The sequence below is a fragment of the Scomber japonicus genome, chromosome 23, assembly GCF_027409825.1.
Source record: "Scomber japonicus isolate fScoJap1 chromosome 23, fScoJap1.pri, whole genome shotgun sequence".
Lineage (NCBI taxonomy): Eukaryota > Metazoa > Chordata > Actinopteri > Scombriformes > Scombridae > Scomber > Scomber japonicus.
Genome location: NC_070600.1, coordinates 16,209,034 through 16,228,372, shown reverse-complemented (window position 1 = coordinate 16,228,372; position 19,339 = coordinate 16,209,034). Strand labels below are relative to the sequence as shown.

At 40.1% G+C, this 19,339-nt stretch overlaps 1 protein-coding gene across 1 annotated transcript in view; it reads right to left on the bottom strand.

Annotated features, from left to right (window-relative positions):
- Window positions 1-19,339, bottom strand: part of snd1 (staphylococcal nuclease and tudor domain containing 1) — a 180,119-nt gene that overhangs the window by 20,644 nt on the left and 140,136 nt on the right. The window contains exons 19-21 of the mRNA XM_053314118.1: window positions 5,833-5,956; window positions 3,834-3,903; window positions 1,567-1,680 (exon numbers count right to left, since the gene is read on the bottom strand). Of these exons, the coding sequence (XP_053170093.1) occupies window positions 1,567-1,680; window positions 3,834-3,903; window positions 5,833-5,956 (308 nt within the window). The remainder of the gene's footprint in view (window positions 1-1,566; window positions 1,681-3,833; window positions 3,904-5,832; window positions 5,957-19,339) is intronic.

The window sequence follows — 19,339 nt, the reverse complement described above, 5'->3', positions numbered from 1 at the left end:
ATAGTACATCACTTGACACACTTGTAGAAATATCACATTCTGTTATCAATAGAAATGGAGATGTTAAGTCTATTCACAATTTACTAGATATTTGAAAACCCTCTCAGTATAAAGCACAGCAGACATTGTGCATTTTTATCAATTTGTACATTATATTAACTGAGCCACACATTTCAACTGGCCTTTCTATACAATCTTTGGTTTCTAAATCAGACCAGTGAAGTGTTAAAACTGCAACAGACTTAACAAAAATCACTTCAAGCTATTAATCAAGCGTTGTGACCCCCTCCTAAAACTGTACATTACATTTCAAACGACAAGTGATCTGGCAGAAATTTGGCCCAATACTTAAATTAGTCTGAGGAGGCCAATTTGCGGTATTGGTTTTAGCCACTGTGTCTAATAAACTGGCACCTGAGTGCACATGAATATTGTATTCCAAAATGGCAACAAATAAAATCCACTGTGAAAAAGCAGTTACCATTAATTTTAAGAAGATACTGTAGGACACTACAAAAATGCAAATGCTCAGCACCTTATCTAACTCAAGTAGAAGGAACACACTCTGAGATGAACACTCACTCCCACCCCATTTTAAGATGGCACTTAGTACTGTGTCAATCAGGCATGTATTGAATGAAAACATGTTTATATCTGCATAATATATTCAGGATGCTGCAGGCTCAGGATGCTACCAATGAGTTGACCCCCTCTGGCACACACAAAACACAGTCCCTCACACACACCGGTCACTGGGGGTTGAGTAAACAAGCAGATTAACCAAACAGTAACTGCTGCTTGGTGATCAGATGGACATTCATATGCACACACACACACACACTTCCAGACAGTACCTGGATAGTTAGTATCTGTGTAGGATGTGTGAGAATCTAGGTTGCTGAAGATATTTAGTGAATGTTATTGAGGTGTTCATTAAATGTTCATGTCTTTCTGCTACTATGTCAATTATTCTTCTTACTTTTTGCAACCAAGTAAATCAGTGGCTTGGTGTTTGTCATTGCTCGGTCAGCGTTGTACTACATGCATTATGTATGAGTATAATTTCCACCAACACTTGCTGGGAATGAAAACTCGACCCTGTCTGTCAGTTACAGACTTATCACTTGGCGTGATAAGTGAAACTCAAACACTTTTTATGTCTTGCTGGGAAACTTTCAAAAGTAGGCAGAAAATGAGACTGAAGATGTTGATATGAAAAAGTTTGACACTTCCATCTGTGACATGTATACTCAGGTGACAAATTAAAGGAAAAACTTGAACAAAGGAGTGGAGAAACGTAATGTATGCAGATGCTTCCACACAGGTGCACTGCATGCTAGAATTAAGCAATCAACCAATCATGCTTTGTTACATGTAAAAAAAAATGCTGAGCAGGCCATAAAGTAAAGATCTAAGTGACTTTGAAAGATGGTTCAAGTCACATTTAAACTGTTCTGGCACCACATGGTGGCCCAATAACTTACTAAGACACTCCATGTTGGTCTTTCCTTTAATTTATCACCTGTCTTGTATCTCCTCTTTGTACGTGTTCGTCCGTGCACTTACGTCCTGTGGGACCTGGATGAAGCCGAAGGCATACTCTGTGGCCTGTGCTGGCAGGGTCCTGGTGCTGAAGGCAGGGGGTATGGCAGCAAGACGGGTGGACGACACCACTTCTCTCTGAGGGGTGATGAACAAAAGACAGAAATCAGACCTGCTATCAAACATTTTTCAACATAGTTTACATGGTGTTTGGCTCTAATATGAGTAAGAAGTGCAAATACCTGTAAAGTCTGTGGTTTACATTCAAAACTATTTACTCTTGGGTTTATGTACTTGAGGTTATGGAACCTCAAAGTGAAGCACAACAACAAATGGAGTGCATGTCTGTGATGATGAATACATCTAAGCAAACATGACAGAAACATCCACCTCTTGTTACTACAACACGGAGGGAAGCCAAGGGAGAATTAGGAGAAAATGTCTGGCTTGCTCAGTTATGATACATGAGGTTACAACAAAAAGTCTTCAGATGAAACAGGAATGTGTAACAAGGTTGCTGAAAGCTTGTGATGAAAATTCACTTTCTGAATTTTAGGTGTAACTGAGTGCATCTCTATAATCAAACGCCTTTTCAGGAGAAGGCCATATAACAGTTTCAAACAAAACACAGCATGCACTCAGGCTGCATCATCGATCCTAAGCCATGTAATGCTTTTCTACTTCTCCTTGATTCTGAACCAATTCTCATCACTTTAATGATGATAGTTTGCAACTGTGAAAGGACAGATGCCATTTTGTAGCTTAAGGGCTGGATGCCTGTATATGTTACCTTACCAATCATTTCACAGCTGTTTCTACATCAGTACTGAGGCTCCCTTTGTTAAGCTCCATCTGCTCTCTTACTCAGCTAAAAGCTAAGAGTAAAGATGACAATAGCTCCTCTACTCTGGTCAGATAAGATAACAAACCCAGATGAGTAAAACCCATACGTGCCTCTGTCATTACTGTGTGTGTGAATAGGCCATTTCGGGAAACAGAATAAACAAAGTCAATTTTCTAAAAAGTGCTTAACAAAGAAAATATTTATGTTTGGAATCATCAGATTAAAGGTGCATTAATTTTGGTGTCCTTTTATGCACCTCATTTTGTAATTACAATGTGCATCTGGTTCCAAAATTTACACAGAGTTCTGTTGACATGAAGCAATAAAGTTAATAAGTCCTGATATGTATGAGCAAATATGAGCAATGACCAATCACTGACCACAGGCCACCTACAGGGAGCGTGCTAGTGTAAAATCCGACAAAAACAGCCATTAGAAGTGGGGAGTTAGTTTAATGACCCCCATATCTTGGGGTAATGTGTTCATTGGACTGTACAGTCTAGACAGAGAATACCTTGAACATTTATTATGGATTAGAACGTTAGGATTTATTGACGCCATATTAGATTTTGACAGCACTGTAAATGTGGGCTTTAAAAGTAAAAGGCAAAAGTGCTCTGCTGTGTTTGCTAATGATCACATAATAATTCAACTGCTGACCTGTACCTGAGACACGTGGCAATATCATCTAACATCTAACTAATAGGCCACAGACACATGAAATCAAGGCCAGAATGACTCAACCTGAAATGATGCAAAACTATAAAAAATGATGTTGATATCAGCTCAGGTTTTGTGTGCTAGGTTGGCTGCAGACAATCACACTTTCAGCAACATGCCAGGACGCATCGCATCTGCCAGCCAAACCCCAAACCGTCCCCCACTCTGAGGTCAGTCACACACTGTGCTGCTGCGCTGCATCATGGGAAATCTCCCGCAGGCCGGGGGGTTGGCTGCATGAGCCACTTGGTGATGCAAGCATGTAGATGCACGTGGGTAGAAAGACACACAATAAAAGGCACTTACAGGGATGTAGTGCCTTCGTCATCACAGAATTTAAAAAAAGAAATCCAGAGAGAGGGGGAGTTCTGCTTTTGTCATTATTATGAAAAGGAATAAAAATGATACACTCAGTTGCAATCTTTGCTTCAGTCATGAACAATAAATAGAAAACAAACAAGCCTGCATAGTATTTGTCCTAAATACTCCAGCTGAAAAGATGCATAAAGGCAGTTTGGCTGCTTTGAACATGGAAATAAGCAAACAACTGGTGGTCTGAACAGATGCAAGAAATAGAAAAGAAATCCCTCTTCAGATACTACATTCCCTCTGGCTGTAGGTCTGATAACAAAACTTTGCTAATGTGTTGTGTGTGTGTGTTTTCCCTCAAACAACGGCACTACTTTTTCATGAGGATGTTGCTTTTCAGGGTCACAAAGTTACTCACGTTGCCGTAGTCGATGTAGAAGACATGAACCTTTGCCGGTGACTCAACTTTCTCCACTCTGGCTCTGTACCTGCAGCAGCAAAAGAATAATTGACAGAAAGAGAGGAAAGAGAGAAAGCGAGAGGGAGAGAGAGAAAGAGAGAGAGAGAGAGAGAGAGAGAGAGAGAGAGAGAGAGAGAGAGAGAGAGAGAGAGAGAACAGAGCAGAGATGAAGACAGAGGACACAAGAGGAAAAGCAGATGAGTAAATGATTCCTTGCTTATTTCCCTGGGGAGAAAGTGTTGGAGGGTCTGTCTGTTGTGATCGGGGGAGAGGAGTAGGAGAGGATGAGGATGCTGAGGGAGTTAGGGGCAGCAGAGAGGATCTATCAGGACATGGCAGGGCTGTGGAAATTGCACAGAGGCCTCTCTGCTATAAAGGGGAGACATTTAAACATATTTTTGCCTTGTAGGAAATAACTTTAGAGCATTAGTGATAATCAAAAAGAGTTTTGGTGTGCAAGATATCTTTTACCACCATGCTCAATTTGTATGAAAATAAAGAAAGTATTACAAGGATATGTCAATGGAAAAACTAAAAGAAAGCATAGTTAAGGGCCTAAAGGGAAGCCACAGAAGAACATCCTATTCTCAGACTCAATTCAGGAGGTGTCTTCATTTGACCATCACTTGTCTCTGACTCTTAAGTCCGACAAACAAATGAGAGCGATGAAGACGAATTGGCTGAGAACCAAGGGCAGCAGGAGAAGGCCAAATAATTAGGCCCACATGGGCAAATAAAGGAGAGACAGGAGGACAAAGTTAAAACCGAACAAGTGATTAACAGGAAGACGTGAAGAACAGCAACGTACGGAGAGAGCACTAAAGAGAAAGTGAGAGAGAAAGTGTGAGTGACTGATGTAGGTTTTTCTTCTATCTATTCACTGTGACTCTGTGGTGTTCTGAGAAGCCCTGAAAAGGCGACAAATTTCTAATTAGCCCCCTAATGAAACAAGCCGACATTCCACATGCATAACAGAATACAAAGATATGGACAAAGAACAATGTGAACATGCACATAATTAGCTCACTGAATAATATGGGGGTGTTAAGAGAGAGAGAGGAAAAAAAAGACAAAATCTCAGAAACTTGCCACATGAGACAGGATTACTGTTTTTGCTGACAAGAGAACAGACAAATAATATGCAGAAGTAGTTGACACCAGAAAGCAAGAGAGGGGCAAGAGAGTAACTTAAATGTTGCCTCCAAAACCTTGTAAAGAAAGGAGGTAGAGATAGAGGGAAGAAAACACGACTGACCTGTGTCAAGAGAACATTTGGGGTTTTAAATCAGTTTCACGTTCTTTTTTTTACCTCCAAGTCACCTTCTTGACATCAAGTGCACACAAAAAGACACACACTGCCTCCCTCGAACACTGTGACTTTTATCTGTCCCTATGACCATCTGTAAACTTCCAACATCCGGAGAGGAAACTAGATGAAGGTGTGTATGTGTGTGTGTGTGTGTGTGTGTGTGTTACTGTCAAGCTACTGCTGATTCTAAAGGGCTAAGGCTGTGGCAGTGAGCTAATTACAGCCTGTGGGTGTCTGCAGTTAACGCATCACGGGCTTAAATGGAGACAAGGTAAAAATGAAACGTCAGATGTTCTTAAGGGGCAGAAAACATGCTAAAATATACGTCTGAAATGTGGCTCAGCTAAACTGTTTAAGGACTGAATTTTAGTAGATTTTGTTTGAGGTAATTACAAATCTCAGTTATACATGCAGGATATATTTTTACAAGAAAAGCTGCTTGGTATGGTCTTAAGTATGTCTTTTTCTTTCTATTATGAACTACAACCTACAGATAAACCTCTTCTCTATGTACGTCTGAAGATACGTTTTCATATATCTTTGCAGAAGTATACTTCCAGATGTAGAGTTCAGCTCAACCGTCTTGGGAGATGAGTGGAGGTCACAAGTAAATACTGTACGAACGGAAGTATCAAAAAGTTTGCTTACCATTCACCATCAGCAAATTTGGCTATGCAGTAGTCCCCTCGGCGTGGGGCGTAAGATCCTTCCACAGGAGGCTGGGCAGCGATCTCTGCCCTCATAGTCTCCATCAGACTCTCCAACTGGCTTCCTGATAAAACATGTGTGGAAAATGAGACACCAATTTCCTGAATTTGAGTTCTGTTTTTGTTGATTTCTATCATTCCCCAACTATTTACTTTCTCTCTAACTTCCCTTCCATTACATCACCTTTTCTTTGACATTGATATATTTGCTGTTTTGCTTTCATCATTATTTTACCTACATTTAAAATCTAGCTACTATTCTTCGTACTGAAGGTTGAAATTTGTAGGCTGCGCTTGTGCAAAATTTGCCTGAAAGCATTTTGCTCTGATTTGCATGTTGGGTTGACTGGGTGTGACTGTCCGAGGGCAACATTAGAAAATGAACAAAAGTACATCCTCCTCTCAGCAGAGCACCTAAAGGGATGCATCACCATAAATAGATAATTGGGACAGAAGTTTACCCTTTTAGAGAAAAGTCTGATGCAACTTTGCAAAATGTGACTGTGTGCTTCTTATGCACAGACACAGACTGAGGATTTTACTGAAGGTTGTTTTCTTTGCTGTAAGCGAATGGGAGTGAATGAGCTCAAGAGCTGCACCCACAACTGATTGAATATGTCTTTGATCCTGATCCATGTACTGTGGAAGAGTTGCAAGGATGTAAACATGCAATACATCTAATACCTCATTAGCATAATTTACATTTGTACAAGTGCTTCTTAAAATCATTTTTCACTTTTGTCATGAAAACATAAGATTAATTAGTCTGTAGCATATAATACGGATTATTATAAGAAAATTAAGTCCTAATTAAACAGCATTGCTGAAGTAGAGATGACACTTCAAACCTTGGTTTACATTGTCAAACACAAATAATACAAATCCATCTTTGTAGAGCACACAGCTCCTCATACATACTAAGAAGACATTTTTAAAACATTTTAGCTTGGGATACGGAGAAAAATAATGTTACAGATGTTTTTTTCCTCAAATACCTCAGTGCTAATGGTATGTCACAACCTATAGGCTCAAAATCCATGTTAACCCAAACTGCCCATTAGAGACTGAAACCAGAAATACACACAGGAAAAATTATTTGTGGTTTTTGTAGCTATTATCCCATTAGCACCACGCAGCTAATGCCGGTTTGACCCTGGTGGAGAATACAGCTTTGAGTAAAGTGAGCCAGCTCTCCCAATGGGCCTTTATGGTTTATCAAGCCATTATATCATGTGCGGCGAACCTATTATGGTGGATTCAAGGCGAGAATGTGGCTGTCGATATGGTGGGAGATTTTTGAGGAATCAGATAGTGAGTTAGTGCTCCGTGGGTTTAATGACTGCAGTAAGTGGCAGCCTGGTTTGCAATTGTGGAGCTGATTGTGAGCACCACTAAGTATGTGCATCTCCATGAGTGCCACTTCCTGGTGTTTGTGTAATATATACAGTACATTTGTTTGTGGATGGTGGAGTATGTTTATGCACACATGTCTATAAGTGTTTTTTTCAATTGGCTGTGTGTGTGTGTGTGTGTGTGTGTGTGTGTGTGTGTGTGTGTGTGTGTGTGTGTGTGTGTGTGTGTGTGTGTGTGGAGAGCTGTATGAAGTGTGCGGAAGCAATTACAGCAGCTAGTTTAGCAAAGTGGCCCGTGTGAAATTCTGTAGTGGAATATTTAAAGCCCATTTCTACCGATTTGCCACCTGGAGAGAGTTTGTGAGGAGGAAGGCAAGGATGAGGAGTAATGTACATCTTAAACCACACATACTCCTGTAGTGGAATATTGGAAAATGGAGGTAAAAATAAAATCTGAACAGGTGTTTACTCACTTTTCCACAGTCACAGTCAACTTAAGGGTTGCACTCTGTAGTAAACACATATCCTAAAAATATTAATAAAAAGATCTAGGTTTCCCAAATGACAGTATCAAATTTAGTGAAATTTAGTTAAGCCAGTTGAGTTTATTCAGGGGAACCTGCATTTCTTGGCTATGTAAATACTTAACCAGGTTTCAACCTGTTGTTTTTTAGCCTTTATTGGCCATAACTGAACAGGAGGATAGTGCAGTTTCAGTGTATGGTATGACAAGTCTGTCATATAAAACATATTGGCTGTGAGTGGGAAAGAATCAGTCTGGCAGCAGTTCAGAGTGGATGAAAGATCTTTTGTTATAGTGTGCTTCATTGTAGCCAAAACTAAACTGACACAAAAACAAACAAGTGTAAATAAGTTGTTTTTCCACATCTGAACAGCAGATTTAGAAACAGACTTGTACAGAAACACTGTGTGCTCTCACACCGCAGAGCCTGTTGTCTCACTGTGCCTTCAGTCCAAATGCACCGACCAGAAAAACTCAGCAGCATCATGTATTACTAATGCACTTCAAATATGCCAGCCTTGAGTTAAAATAAGGAGAAACTTGATTACTGACCATCTGCACATAAGTGTGGATTTTAAAGTAACCAGTTTAATGCAGTGCAAGTAAATATATTTACTCCAGTCTTCACCTGATTTCTCCCACTAACCTGATTCTTCTTGTGTACACGTAAATGAAGCTGGTGTGTGTCTTTGTGTAAAATGAGTTAGTTCTGCTTACTATGCATGTTACTATAAAACAAACAGCTTGGAGGCAGGCTGTGCAGCAGTACAGGCTCACCTCCAAATACACACCTCTCTTTACTACTTTATGGCTGCTATGCGTTGTCATTAACACCTAATATTATTTCTGCTTGTGTACAACAAGAACATATTAATAATTATGCTTTCCCTCGGTTATCTATGCTGAGAGACATCCAGGCAGCTGTCAACCAAGAGCAGACAGGAAACCTTCATTAGCATGATGTCAGACTCTGAGGAAAAACACCAATGACGGGTACACAACAATTTAGAGTGTGGTGGAAAAACCGGGAGCTCAGTCTGATTGTGGAGGGGGGTTCAGGGCAGGTGTGCGTATAAGAGTGTGTGTCCAAACACCTCATTGGCCACCCACTGCTACACCAACTGCTGATGAATGCAGTGAGGGGAAGAGGAGAGAGCAGTTTTTTTTGAAAAACATGTCAGATGAACTGCTTCCTGAACCCTTCGCATCAGGCACACAAACACACAGAGGTGTTGTGGTTACCCCATTATGCTCCGGCTTTGCCATAGCGACTTGGTGCAGAGTTAGTGGAATGTCATTAGGCTACAACTGTCACAGCCAGTCTAATTTTTAAAAAGTTAATGTGTATATGGTGTATATATGTGCATATGTTCCACTTTGGTTCCAGAGAGAGATGAATACATGACCCATGAGCTGAGAGGGTTCTACCTGCTACATATGTGTATATATTATATATCCACACACACACAGACACACACACACACAGTATATATTCACATGCATCAAGCCTTAATGGATGAGTCCTCTCAGATCAGCCTAATGAGAAATGCTTTATTCATGTAAATGGTAACTGCAGATTGAGCGCCTGTATGGAGGAGCAGCTCTAATATGCCATGAATTATTTTGGGAAGACCAGATTCCTGAACAGCGCCCTGGTCAGTGGATCAGACCGTTAAATCTCTGCATGCAAGACTTCTGAAAGCTGATTCTTTGCTGTCAAATCAGGTTGTCTGCTAAAATGCTCTAATACGCCATCATGCCACTAGCTTCGAATTACACTTTAATTGCAGTCACGCTGCTGCTTCTCCTCATCTTGCTTCTTTCCCCAACATGCAGCGTGCCGACAAGCTGTTACTATTTGTGCTGGTTTCTCATGCACAAATATCTCGCTTGGAGCCAGCTGAAGAAACTCTGAAGGCATTCATGTTTGCCTCTTTTTTTTTTCTTTTTTTTTTTGTTCAAACAAACTGCTCTGTTTAAAGTGATTTTCATACAGACTGTACAGTATGTTCCCAAGTAACCAAAAATTTGTTTCGATTCCTGCAAGGCAGCTCTGATCTCTGTGTATCTGACATCTCAAACACACTGTGATATTTCATGGTTAGCTAAGATTAACATGTTTAATCCAAACGTTTCTGTGGCACCAAAGGACTTTTAACTGTATGTTGCTTTTATTTTCACTGGTGCTCTGATATTTGCCACAGCATGCATTATAAATGTTAAGTGTCATTTTTTTTTCCTGATGTCTGATTCTGATCTCGTTATGGTAATTTCTCATTTCTCACAGCAGGGTGATTAAATGAAGCTCTCTGTTTTCTGATATGACCACTCGATAGGTTTACTCTTGTGGTCTGGAAACACACACACTAGACTTTATAAAGGCTCTGGTCGGGGTTATGCAGTCAAAAGGGCACTGACACTGTTATGTTATGGATCACCAATTTTAACAAGCTGATTTATGATCTGCTGTGACCCATAGATTCACTCCAATTACTTCCAAGTCAAGTCCAGTCACACTTTAACAATAAATCCATGTTCATCCACTGACTGACAGACAGGAGTCCTGGCTCGTTAATTCTCACACTAAAAACATTTCTCTTCAAGTCCCTCTGTACTGTCTCATAATTTGGTTCATGATTACTAATTAAAAATGTGTTTATTCTAGCTATCATAATTTTACAATGACAAATCAACTCATCAAATTCATCAACTTATGATATTTACACTGATGACAGATCAATATGTGTGACTCTGAATGCATTCTTATTCAAACACATTTCTTATAACAGAGCTTTAACCCTTCCTTGTTGCAGCCAGCATCCCTATAAAACTGGCATCCTTTAATTTATACACCTTTCTTCCTTTAGTGTGCTCCTGAGCATTTTATAATGTCTACATTTGCAAACTGCAAGGTGTGTTTGATTTAGTATGCAGGTTGTGCCTCATGCATTATCAATATTCTCTGTTGGGATACACAGGTCTGTATTGCTGTGCAGGCTTCTTGGATGAAGGTGGACTGGCTCTGCAGTTACAGATTTATCACAAACACATTGTCCATGTTTGCAGATTTAAGTCCAGGTGATTGCTTGTCAGGAGGGCAAGAAAGTCACCTATGGAAATATGCCATATCACAACTCAAAGTAATATACAGGAAATGCAGGCATGTGCAAAGGCACACACAGCCGACTACAATAGAGACATGCCTCCGACCGACTGCAATCAGCATGGAAGTAAACCGGAATGAGCTGTACATGCTGCCGGCGAGTACAGAAAGAAAATCTGGGCCCACTGGGGTCAATTGCACAAATTCTTATGCGAGTGAAGCATCCCAGTGAACATCCAAATTAAAGTGAACAGTCACATTAGAAAGCAAGTAAAGCTAGGACACTCAGTCTGCATTACAGTGGCAGATTTCCTGTTTAATGTTGGCATAAAGACAACTAAATATCTGCATGCAGAAGGGGTAAAACCATGTCGAGCGTGAGAGCTCATTTTTTGTGTTGAAGGGAGAGCCAAAGTGATGATCCAAAAAACAGCCAACCACTGACTGTGTCTGATGCTGGCCAATTTCTCTGTCTTCATCTCTTTATTTCGCCGTTGTTTTTTTTTTTTTCACCGTCGTTCTGTAATTTGTTTATACACCATTATGGCTGCAGCTGTTTGTAAATCATATATAATTACATTGTGAATGCCCAGTGGAGGGGGGGGGGGGCGCGATTAGGCTTAAAAAGAAGAAAACAATGGAGGTGAGAGACAGAGAGACAGAGAGAGAGAGAGAGAGAGAGAGAGAGAGAGAGAGAGAGAGAGACAGAGAGAGAGAGAGAGAGAGAGAGAGAGAGAGAGAGAGAGACAGAGAGAGAGAGAGAGAGAGAGAGAGAGAGAGAGAGACAGAGAGACAGAGAGAGAGAGAGAGAGAGAGAGAGAGAGGTTTTACAGATTGGTTATGATTGTGTTTGATTACATTGTGACACTAGGTGTGTGAGCAGTAACACAGGGGGAACAAAACGCCAATGAAAATAGTGAATCATGTGCCCTTTTGCTACGCATCCCAAGGCCGTACTGAATTCTATTACGCTGTTTATGAAAGCCATTAAACCACAGAAGGGTAAATAATCACAATATGACAGAGGCAGAGGCCAAGAGAGCAATGGATTCTTATGAAAGCATTCTAATTTCCTAGCTTATAAGAATTAAGAGACAAAGTGGAGTGTGGCTATGAAAAGGACACCTGCCGGGGAAACAAGCAACTCGAGAGGATCCGGGAATATAACCCTGACTATAATTGGCTATAATTTAGGAAAGCGATAAAAAGGAAAGGCAACATTTAGGGAGTGATACATATTTTTTTTTTTCCCCCCATCAATATTCTTTAGCAGCATTGCAAATCGTTGTGTGCCCACACGGACTGGTCAGAGACTGTGGACACATGGATACTGCATCATCTACCATCTGAGAGATTCACAGCCACTGAACAGAGCTTTGTGCTTTAGCTCACCTGTTAGTTTGGAGTGTTAAATATGCATGAGGCTTGGACAAGCTTTATCCTCTGCGGAATGGGGAATGTCTGCATTTCAGGACATGCGAGCAACACTTCAAAGGTAAAAGGCCGCACTGCCAAACAACAAAACACAGGCTGAGTACAGTATGTACTGGCTTGGGAGGACTGCATTTGTGTGTACAAGCAAACACACAGCTGTTATGAGTCTAATGCCCCCTGTGGTTGGTCAACAAAGAACCGCCGCTCACCCGTGGATGTTTGTACATTTTCTGAAGACACAGTGTGACAAAGAGGGAGCTAAGACAAGAGAAAGGCCATTTACTCCCCTTCCTGAGTCATGTTTAAAGTGGTGTCAGCATCTGCCGAGTGTTGAGGGAGGCCACTATAAAAAAACAAATGATCCCCCCTGCTTGACTAATGCTGCTCCACTCCCACTGGAGAGTAATATGGATTATATCTCATGCGATACCCCCCTACCACCACCAATTACCCTGTTCCATTCTACCCTTCCCGGCAGCCTGGAGCCTTTTACAGCAAATTATTGTTTCTGTAATTGGAAAAGCCATCACTGAAGAATCTAAACAGAGACAGCATCTGCGGCTCTCTTTTTGCATTAGTCTGCTCCTCTCTCTGCTACCTGTCGAGCCTCATTGACTGCAGCTAATGCTCTGTTTGAATTGTGAGGGGTCCAAATATACTCATAAGACGGCCCTTTGCAACATTTGGGGAAGAGGATTGGGGGGGATGTGGAGGGAGAGGAGCCTGGCCAATTTTGAAGAGAACCCCATCCAGACCTATAAGTGGTTCACCACTGCGAAAAGTGTTGTTGAACCGTTCAGCTTTAGGTAATAGACCCAGAAGTTGACATTAGTGCAAATCATGCTCGCTAGGACAGTGCAGGACGTGAATATAGATGCTTATTTTCCACCTGAAAATCAAAAGCCTCCCACCTCAAACCGACAGGTGAGCTGACCTTTTAGAAGCTAAGTTGCGTATCTAATTTAATAATGAATGCTTTGGGAGGGGGTAGATCACCCAGGCAGGGTCTGACCTCTAAATATTGCATCTGCTGCAGTGGCAGGGAGCTGGGAAAGTGAAAAACAGCAGCATCTACTCGTCTATTGCAAGTTTCGCTCACAAACTCGGTTACTTTGTTCATTGCACGTATATGATTGAATTGAACCCCGGTAAGACATTGAACACATTTCAGCTTAAAATACCTAAAATGACAGATGAACAAGGTACAATGAACACTAACACAACTGTATCTGAGCTCTGGATAAAGCACACAGAATGCCAAAAACTAATATGGTATTAAAAGTACAACACAAGCAGCTTTAATTAGAGGATCTCTGCATCCATATGAGGAGAATAGTAGAGAAATTAACACTTTTCCCCTTTGATTTGATGGGGCCATTAAACTATTTAACATAATTGTGAATGCAATTGTCATATTTAGTTGCTTATTTGCAATTATTTTGTCTGGAAGTCTGCTGCACTCCAAAATATAATTTGTTTTCATTTTACATTTAGTTTCTCTACTTCAACGTTTTAATTAGACCGTAACACAAAACATCTCTATTAAACAAAAAAGAAAAAACTTTCTAGAACGCCTTTGATAAAGTAGCTTCATAACAGTCTTGTGTAAAAGTTAATTATCTCAACCCTTGCTTGATTTTAGCTAGATGCCCACAGTACCAACAGAAAGATATCCCCCCCCCCTCCCAAAAAAAAAAACAAAACCAAAAAGCAAAGACAGCCTTGCAACAACCATGTGCATATGTAGACCCCCCTCCCCTTTATTAAGCTCCATTGTATAAAGTAATCATCACTTGGCTGCCTTGACATGACAGCCAATTAGTGGGCCACTCAACCTGATCAATATGAATTTCTACAGTAATTGTCACATCCTTTTATTGAAATCAACACCCTGAATATCAGTTACTGTGGCAACTTGCCCCCACTTAACAGAGATAAACATGAAAGGAGAGATACTGATGCTGTGATATTGAGGGATCACTGTAGGGAAGCAATATTGGCTGAAGCTGCCTTACATTAAAGAAGAAACCAACACAAAGAAGGGAAAAAGTGAATAATTCTCAATTGGCGATACAGACAACAAGTCTGTCAAAAATATAAGATTGAAATAGACAATTTTAAAGTAAGGAAATTTAGTTTCAAGAGATGGAAAGAGTCTGGTTTTAAGTCTGGCCAGAGAGAGTATAGCTCCGTGCCTGCCTTGCTCCATCAGTAGCTGGGTCCAGCATCATTAGGTGATGAACAGCTGCTGTGTGTAAAAGGTAGAAGTGTGAATAATGTGGACGGAGTGGCACCTGGTTGGGGGCGAACGACTCCACTCATTATGAGTCTGTATGGGTGCCAGGAAACAAGCACTACACAGGATGTACCGCCAACTGTGCTGCAGCTGAGGCTTGGGATGGGCAGAAAATGTGTGTTTGTCGGTCGAGGCCCAGCTTACCAATCCAGTCCCACGGAGGTGACAACTGAGTGAGATCCAAATCAGGGGGAGGTTGCAAGCTAGGCAAAGAAAACCTTGTAGGAACGTTGCCCAGTGATACAGTCTGTAGGCCAGGACAGCCCATGCAAGCTGGAGTTAACATGCCTGAGTGATGTAACCAACTCACAGTAATTAGATGTGTGTATGTATGAGACACCCTGCTGAGGATATGGCAAGGTAAACCCAGTGGTAAATTAGTCCATACTGTAGCTGCGTCCTAATATGGACATCAATCAAAAACTGAAACTTGGATTGCCACTGCCCATTTAACTTCAGAAAGAGAGAGAAAGACATAGTTTGTATTTGAGGTCTTCCTCAACTGGCTCTCCACCGTCTTTAATATATTAGGAATTTTTAAATTGCTCCTCTACCCATTGCTCTGTGCAGTACATCAATAGCACACTAAAAAATCAAGTGGATTTGTTCTGCATTCAGACAACATTTTGACTAGTCTGACCAAATAAATAAATTAAATATAGCCCTGCTTTCTAGTTTTTTTTTCAGAGCTTTCAACCATCTTAAAATGTATAAAATATTCAACACCCAATCATTAAATTAAAGTGGAATATGAGCCATGATCTCTTCTTCCTTTAAACATGGTTGTGAATTAAAAAATAGCCTGTTCACTTCATCTAAACTTGATAACTTCGAAACATGAAAACACTTCTTATCCTGCACCTTAGCTTGTTGATCAAACCACTCAAACATTAACCGGGAAAAAGAGCATCGCTAACAACAGATAGCAACTAGATAGCTAATTAGCAGCAGAACATTAAACAGCATGTAAACATACCCGCAGATCTAAGTTGGACCCATTTGATGCTAGTTTGGTTGTTGCTCTTTCATATTCACTGTTAGCTGTTCATGACTTGTAGCTACTCAGTTTGTTCATATTGTCTCAAATGAGACATTAAATGTTGCAATTACTCCACGATTCATGTGTCTGCCGAACCGTGGGGGGGCGATCCGTATGGATCATGGATCAGCAACATCCCATTACACCACTAGTGTAATGGAAATAGTTCAGTAGACTGATGTTCTATTCTTAGGTCATATGATGAGAACTACGCCATTTCCATCAAAGATAATGAAATAAGTGAGATGTATCTGTAAGCTTCTTCATAAGCTAGTAAGTAGACCTTTAGATAAGAGTTGTTTTATTTCTTAAGGAAAGTTCACTCATTCTGTCTATTTTGAGTAAACTTATTTTATATATATATATATATATATATTGTTTTTTTTTAACATATATAAAGATTTTTTTGTTGAGGATCTGATCTGATTTGTTTTTTTAAAGAATTGTGATGAATGTATTTTATGAATATGTCCAGTTTACAATTGAAAAAATAAACTTGTCAGGGCTCTCTGGTGGCAAACTATGTAGCAGTGTATTATAATTTCTTGTTCTTATCAGCTGACACCGACACCAATACTGTATATCTGCAACATGCAAAGATTTATATGTCTAGTTCAGCTGGAGCTCTTCTTAAACTAGCACATATAATGAACTTGGGCCACAGCTTATGAGTTTGTGGGGAAACTTAAACTCTTGTACTCTGTCTTTGATTAAAACAATTAGAAAAGTGGCAGAGCATCCAATATTCAGGTTGCAGCCATTACAGCTACGCACCTATAAAGACTTTGGGGCTATATTTAGCAAGTTTTTAATTATGTCAACTCTCCAGCATAGAGGCAAACCAACAAACAGTGTATAGCACAGAGTTACTTCCTCCCCCTGTGCCTGCAGTGGCCTCTGTCTTTTAATGTCCAAGGTCACACAGATCTATGCAGGTCCCCCTCTGACAGTAATTACATATAGCCTCCGGAGAGAGAGCAACACACACAAGGAAAATAGGGAGAGAAAAGAGAGACAGCGGTACGAGGGGAAGATAATGTGTGTGAGGAGGAAACTGAGACAATGAGAGATAAACGAATACAGTAACAGATAAAGACCCTTAAAATGAACTGAGGATTAAAGAGTGCAATCCCTCAAGCTTCTCAGTGACTTGGAAAAAAAACATTCCTAACGTGAAATTAATCACTTATCGAGCTTATGTAAAGATATCCAAACATGAAAAAACCCCGCACTTAAGAGTTATTAAATGTGAATAATTAAAATGGGGAAAAAGGGTCAAATATAGAGCGCTTAGGACCCCAAGAGAATGAAAAGATATTACAAACTGCATTTTCTCCACTACGCTTGACAATCATTAAGAAGATAAAAGCATGGAGATTATTTCATGGGCCTACAAATGTTCGTTTAAGTGCAAAAGCATCTGTTAGGTCTTCTTTTTTTTTTAAATCACCAGAGTCTTAACCAGATTACAATAAATAAAACAAATAAAGAAATACATGCAGGACTATGAGACAACCACAATTTCCACATGGTTAATGGTTTGGAAACTGTATCTAAATATTACTGGCTGTAAATGTGCCATTTTTAAAATGTACTGTCTGATTGTTACACGCTGGTTACGACGTCTCTGCTGCACTCCTCATTATCAGTACAATAAGTGCACAAACTGCTGCCATCTTTCTAAAACTGTATACTGCGTGCTGCTATCAAATGTAAGCTATTTTGGATAATTCTCATTTCTACTTATCTGTTGTAAATGTCGCTTATCTATAAAATATACTGCATTTAAGCAACACAATTCTCACTGGAGAACCATTTTTCTTTTCATTTGATATAATTAAAAACGCTTGTATTTTTAAAACCCTATTCATTTCTACCCTATGCTCGTTGTCGTTAGTATTATCCTACCACCTGGAATACTTCACAGCTTTTTTTTTTTTTTCCTTCTTGCTGCTGTGACACTTTCATTTTCCTTTGTGCAAATCAATAAAGTTAATCTTATCTTATTGAGGCAACGGTAGAAACAAATGGGAGCTTAACTGCAGGCAGAAAAATGACTCTCAGCCGGTCTCCGCTGTATTTTTAATAATTTTTTGGTGCTATAAATACAGGTACCTTTCATGATTAGTTTTATGCCCAGAATAAAAGTTAGATAGATAGACAGCTAGACAGATAGATAGATATTTAGATAGATGATAAGTACATAAACACGGTTGGTATGATGAATAAGCAGAAAGACTAATTAATGGATAAGTGGGGATATTGACTGACAGTCTGGTTATAAATAAGGTAGAAGATGAGGGCATAAAGTAATGCAGATTAATAACTTCCACGTAGAGTCAAATATCTCAGTGTGCAATAAGCAGAATAATCAATAAATAAAATGAAGTTTAATCACAGTGTTGATATATATTCAAGTGTCCTGGTAGTCCCATGACAGTGAAATTTGGCACTGATTGATCTCACATGAATTGGTATTCATTACTCTAACAGAGTCAGAACCCTTAAAAAGTAAGTAGTTCAGTACACAACTCCAGCTCACACACATCATCATTATGGTGTCAGAAGCAAAGCTGTGACAATACTGTTTCATTACCTCAGTCAAGCTGCTTTCATTGAGGTTTGTCCCTAGTTTCTAAACTGAACGGACCAGAGATCAGAGAAAAGCCAGTTGTGCTTCCTGTCGTAAGTGTGCTACGCCTAAAGAATGGTCAAGAAGTACTCAATGAAAGTGTTGCCCCCATCTAGGAAATGAAGTGCTTGCAGGGCTGCCAAAAAAACACTGACTGAATTTTGACTATGATCTTCGCTGCTGGCTGAGCAGTGGCAAAAATGGTTAGGTGTAGTGGGTACATACTGTAATGTGGGTCATGGAAGGTACACAGTGGAATTGTATTTGAATGTACAGAAGCGGAAGCGACCTCTAGCAGTGCACCAATGCTACTTCAACATTTAAACAATGCTATGACCATTTGAAGCCTCACACTGTCATTGGATTATTAGTTTGTGGTGTTCATAATATTGCATGCATGCCCTGCTTGTAATTATCAATACTTCACAAGATGTTAGTTGAAAGACATGATTTGTTAGAGGTTAATTGGTATGGCCAAGTGCATCTATTTCACATATTTAACATAATGTGTGGAACAAACATTACAACCACTCTGATGTTAATATCAAGTCCTATGTTGTCGTCATCTGCAATCACAAAAGTATTTATGAATCTGTGCATGTGCTTCAGAGAATCGAGGGAAGATACAGGGTTGGGTGGAGGCAATGATATTGCAAAGCACTCAGCTTGTACGATTTTACAGGCCCTAACACTCCAACACTTTCATGTGATCTTCAAGGGGTTGGTATGACTTAATGTAGCTTTGAGGAAGCGTCAGCAAAAATGAAAGAGACCAAGGGAGAAAAAGAGATGGAGGAAGGCGGGGAGGGGCAAACAACTTGATAGAAAGGGAGATGAGGAGAGGGAGGCAGGGGGTGAGGACCGGTCAGGTTTTGCTTCCCTGCTGAGAATAACACTTTTTTTTTTTTTTTTTTTAAACTAGCACATAAGCCCTCTTGGTGGAAGAACACGGGCCAATTAAAGGAAAAAAATAAATAAATAACGTGGCCCCAGCATTGCTGGATCATCTAAAATCAAGCCTTTATATGAGAGAAGATTAAATAACTCGCAGCTCTCCTGTCAGAATACA